The 4223-nt window shown below is 42.2% G+C and overlaps 1 protein-coding gene across 1 annotated transcript; it reads left to right on the forward strand.

Moving 5' to 3' along the window:
* Window positions 1–621: 621 nt before the first annotated feature.
* LOC146801654 (general transcription factor II-I repeat domain-containing protein 2B-like) lies at window positions 622–1587 on the forward strand. The gene has a single exon (XM_085623709.1). The coding sequence runs from the start codon at window positions 622–624 to the stop codon at window positions 1585–1587; it is 966 nt and encodes a 321-aa protein (XP_085479835.1).
* Window positions 1588–4223: the final 2636 nt, after the last annotated feature.

Here is a 4223-nt window from a genome sequence, read left to right on the forward strand (position 1 = left end):
AATCTGCATTGCAGACACAGCAATCTTTTTTTACGAAGCCCACGAAGAAAGCCACTGCGGCTACTGAAGCATCCTTTGTAGTTACTCATCACTTGATTAAGCACAAAGCAACATTTTCTGATGGAGCCGTTGTGAAGGAAGCAATGCTTCTAATGGCCAACTCCTTATTCAAAGACTTTAAAAATAGCCCTGAAATTATGTCTGCCATTTCAGATGTGCAGTTAGGGTCAAACACTATGGCAAGAAGGGTATCTGCATTATCGACCAACATGATAGAGCAGTTAGAGCGCGATTTAAAGACATGCAAATATTTTTCTCTTCAATGTGATGAATCTGTTGATGCAAGCGATATTGCACAGTTGGCAATGTTCGTTAGAATGGTTTTTGAAGATTTTACTGATAAAGAGGAATTTTTAACATTGTTGCCTTTGAAAACCACAACCAGAGGATCTGACATTCACAATGAGGTGAAAAAAGTTAGTGGCGATAACCACTGATGGTGCACCCGCAATGATAGGGCGTCATTCTGGCTTCATTGCCAATTGTAAAGCAGATCCAGATTTCCCTCCGTTATTGAACTACCATTGCATTATACATCAACAGGTAATATGTGCCAAGGCGATGGGCTTTGATCATGTCATGACTCCTGTTGTTAAAATTATTAATTCAATTCGTGCAAAGGCCAAGCAGCACCGAACCTTCAAATTGTTCCTTGAAGAACTATCAGCCGAGTATGGTGACCTTTTACTGCACACTCAAATCCGATGGCTTAGCAGGGGAAAAATACTGAGAAGATTCCTTTCGCTATTGCCAGAAGTCAGAGCTTTTATGGAGTCTAGAAATGAAGATACCACACTGTTATCAAACACTCAATGGTTGCTCGATTTAGCTTTTTTGACAGATGTGACAGAAAAATTAAATGTATTGAACTACGAGTTGCAAGGCAAAAACAAGACAATAACCAACTTGGTAAGTTCTGTGAAAAGTTTCAAATCAAAACTTAACCTTTTGACACAGCATGTGCAGAAAAGAAAGATGCAGCACTTTCCCTCTGTGCTCCAAATCCTTTCAGACAACAAAGCTGAGGCTGAGGTCCTGGAAATAGAAAAATACAGTAGCCTCCTCATGAGGCTTAAGCAAGAGTTCAGTGACGGATTTAGTGATTTTGATCAACTGGAGCCCTGTGTGATGTTCACTTCAAACCCCTTCATGGAAGTGGATGTTAGTGACATTTCCGAGAAAATGAGTGTGCTTTTGAACCTTGACTCTGCCACAATGGAAATGGAGATTGTCACACTTCAAAATGACATTGAATTGAAATCAAGGAAATCTGACATTCATTTCTGGAGTCTTGTGGATGCTGAAAAGTTTAAGAACATCCACACGGCTGCATTGAAACTTTTTTCCCTATTTGGCTCAACCTATCTTTGTGAATCAGCATTTTCGGATATGAACTTCATAAAATCTAAGTTTCGCACACGTCTGACTGACGAACATTTAAATGACTCCATAAGAGTTGCCCTCTCAAGCTACACCCCAGATTACAAGGGATTAGTGGACACCATGCAGTGTCAAGTCTCTCACTGAAATAATGTGAATGCATTTGCAATCAATACTTGTTCAATGACAGTTCCTGGTGAAATCTCAAACCTAGGTATCTGTTTCATTATGAACACCAAGATTAAAGTTGCTGCAGAGAAGAATCTTCAGCACCCAGTTTTTTATTTTTTATTAATTGAACAAAAACAAAGCAACTTGCACTGCAGGCCTGTTTTACAAACACAAGAAAAAGTTGCTGGAGAGAAGAATCTTCAGCACCTTTCCAACTTTTTATTTGCTGCACAAGAGCAAAGCAGTGTTAGCTGGAGACTTGGTTTATTGAGATCAAGGAAAAAAGATAGCTATAGAGAAGAATCTTCAGCATCTTTCAAAATTCCTTTTGTTAGTAACAGTAGTTGAAGAAATAAGAACAAAGCAATGTGTAGTTCAGGCATGGGGTTCAGACACCAAGAAAAAAGTAGTTGGAGAGAAGAATCTTCAGCACCTTTCTAAATGTAACATGCACAAGATAAGAAAAAAGCAGTATTTTCTGGAGGCCTGGTGTATTGATATCAAGATAAAAAAAGAGCTAAAGAGAAGAATCTTCAGCATCTTTCAAAGTTCTTTATAGTTGAATAAGAACAAAGCAATTTGTACAGCAGTCCTGGGTTACTGACACTCCCACAAAGTAAAGGGAGCAATAAGAGTGGAGAACAAAATCGTTACTTTCCAATCCAAACAGAGCTGAAGTTCAGCTTATCTGGCAATTGAAAAACACAGCGATCTTGTCAAAGCTGCAGTAGAAGACTCCATCATCAATTGTGATTTAGCAAAGCTTTGCACAGGCTGACTGCCACACACTGTGACTACTTCACTACTATAATGACTTCTCAACTAAGCCCCGGCCTGGCTACCAGATTACACAGCATTAGAGGACATCATACAGTTCCACAGTGAAGGTAAGATTTCTGTTCCTGTTTGTTTCAGTGACAGCTATTGACAGGTCCTGATTTTGAAGCTATTAATTGAAAGGTCGTAAAGTAAACTAGCGGTTTACCAACAGCACACATGCTAAGTCTTTTCTTTCAGTGTTATTGTGTTCAAACCACAGTATGGCCTCTGAAGAAATAGGCTTAACGTCAATGAAAATGGGCGGGGGAGGTCTCTCGGAAAAATGCGCGAGTTGCTTGGGATTTAGTAGCTCACGACGATTTTCACTGGCCAGAAGTAGCTCTCACTACACAAAAGGTTGGAGACCCCTGTCGTAAAGTGTGTCGCCGCTGCAGCATTGCATCAAGCGGAAGCGTCTCGCATCATCCAAAAAGTGTCTCGCAACACTGAAGAAGCGTGTCGCCATCGCAGCCATCGTATCTGAGGCAATGCACCGCATCAAGAGAAGAGTATCGCATCGAGGAAGAAGCGTGTCGCCATCGTAGCCATCGTAGTTGTCGCATTGCACCGCATCAAGAAAAGCACCTCGCATCCACGGAGAAGCTTGCCGCAGTCGGAGCTGCTGTCATCGCATCGCGTAAAGGGGTGTCGCCGCTGCAACATCGCATCGAGCAGAAGCGTCTCGCAAACGTCACAGAAGAGTGTCGCTGCCAAGGCTGCTGTCGTCGTATCGTATAAAGTGTGTCGCCGCTGCAGCTGAAGCATCAAGTCGCGTCTTCTCGCAACATCAGAGAAGCCTGCCGCATCTGGAAGGTCTTCACGTCTTTATTTCTTTGCACTAAAAACTTCATCGCATCAACATCGTTGCAACACTTTTGTTGCCCTGCGTGTCGCATCTAAAAGGTACATTGACTTAAAGTGTCGCATTTAAGAACTTAAGAGAACTAAGCAAAATTCTACCATCTAAAGTAACAGTATTGTGTGTTTTTGTCGTTTAATGGTCTTGTGGTAAATCTATATAAAGAATACTAATTTTTTATATAAAACCTGTGTGGTGTCCATTTGTAGTGTTGTCACTTGGTTACTGTATGTGTTCACAAATGCTTTACACACTGCCTCTGAGATAAGCCTGTCTGCTCGTGCCAAGCTACCAAGGGGGTGAGCAGGGGTTATTTTAGGAGTGTACCCCCTTACCCTGACTAGAGGAGAGGGTCTCTATTTGTCACAAGTGCATACCTGTGCCAACTAGAGACCCCCGAGTCTAACATTGGTGGTCAGCGGTGAGGATTCTGGACTTGCATTTGTGACTCATGTACAGTGATTGGTGAACACTACTTAGTGAGTGCAGACCTAAACACAACCAATACTTGTGGTAGATTTCTTTTTGGGACTTTCTTTTTTCGAGTACTGCCAAGCTTAACCATGGTGGAGAAAGCAGCATCCATAGTCTCTGTTGATAATGAATGGGAATGGGAAGAAGAGAAATTGGACAGCTACACTGCCAGGCAGCTGAAATTCCTCTGCAAGAAATGTAATGTTTGCACTACTTGATGTAAAAGTAAGGCAGAGTTCTACAAGGCACTGAGGGCCTGGGTAGAAGCAAGGAATGCCACTGATGATGATAATGCAGGGGAGCAGATGGGTGGGCCAGTGGGTCCAAGAGGAAGGAGAACCCCTTCCCCTGCCGGTAGCAGTGTTTCTGGTAAAAGTCTATCTCCAGAGGAGTTGGCAGATAGAAAAGAGTGTAGGATGCATGAAATTGTGTTGACCAAGTTCAAGTTAAGTGGGCAGTT

Source organism: Triturus cristatus, chromosome 8 (genome assembly GCF_964204655.1).
Source record: "Triturus cristatus chromosome 8, aTriCri1.1, whole genome shotgun sequence".
Lineage (NCBI taxonomy): Eukaryota > Metazoa > Chordata > Amphibia > Caudata > Salamandridae > Triturus > Triturus cristatus.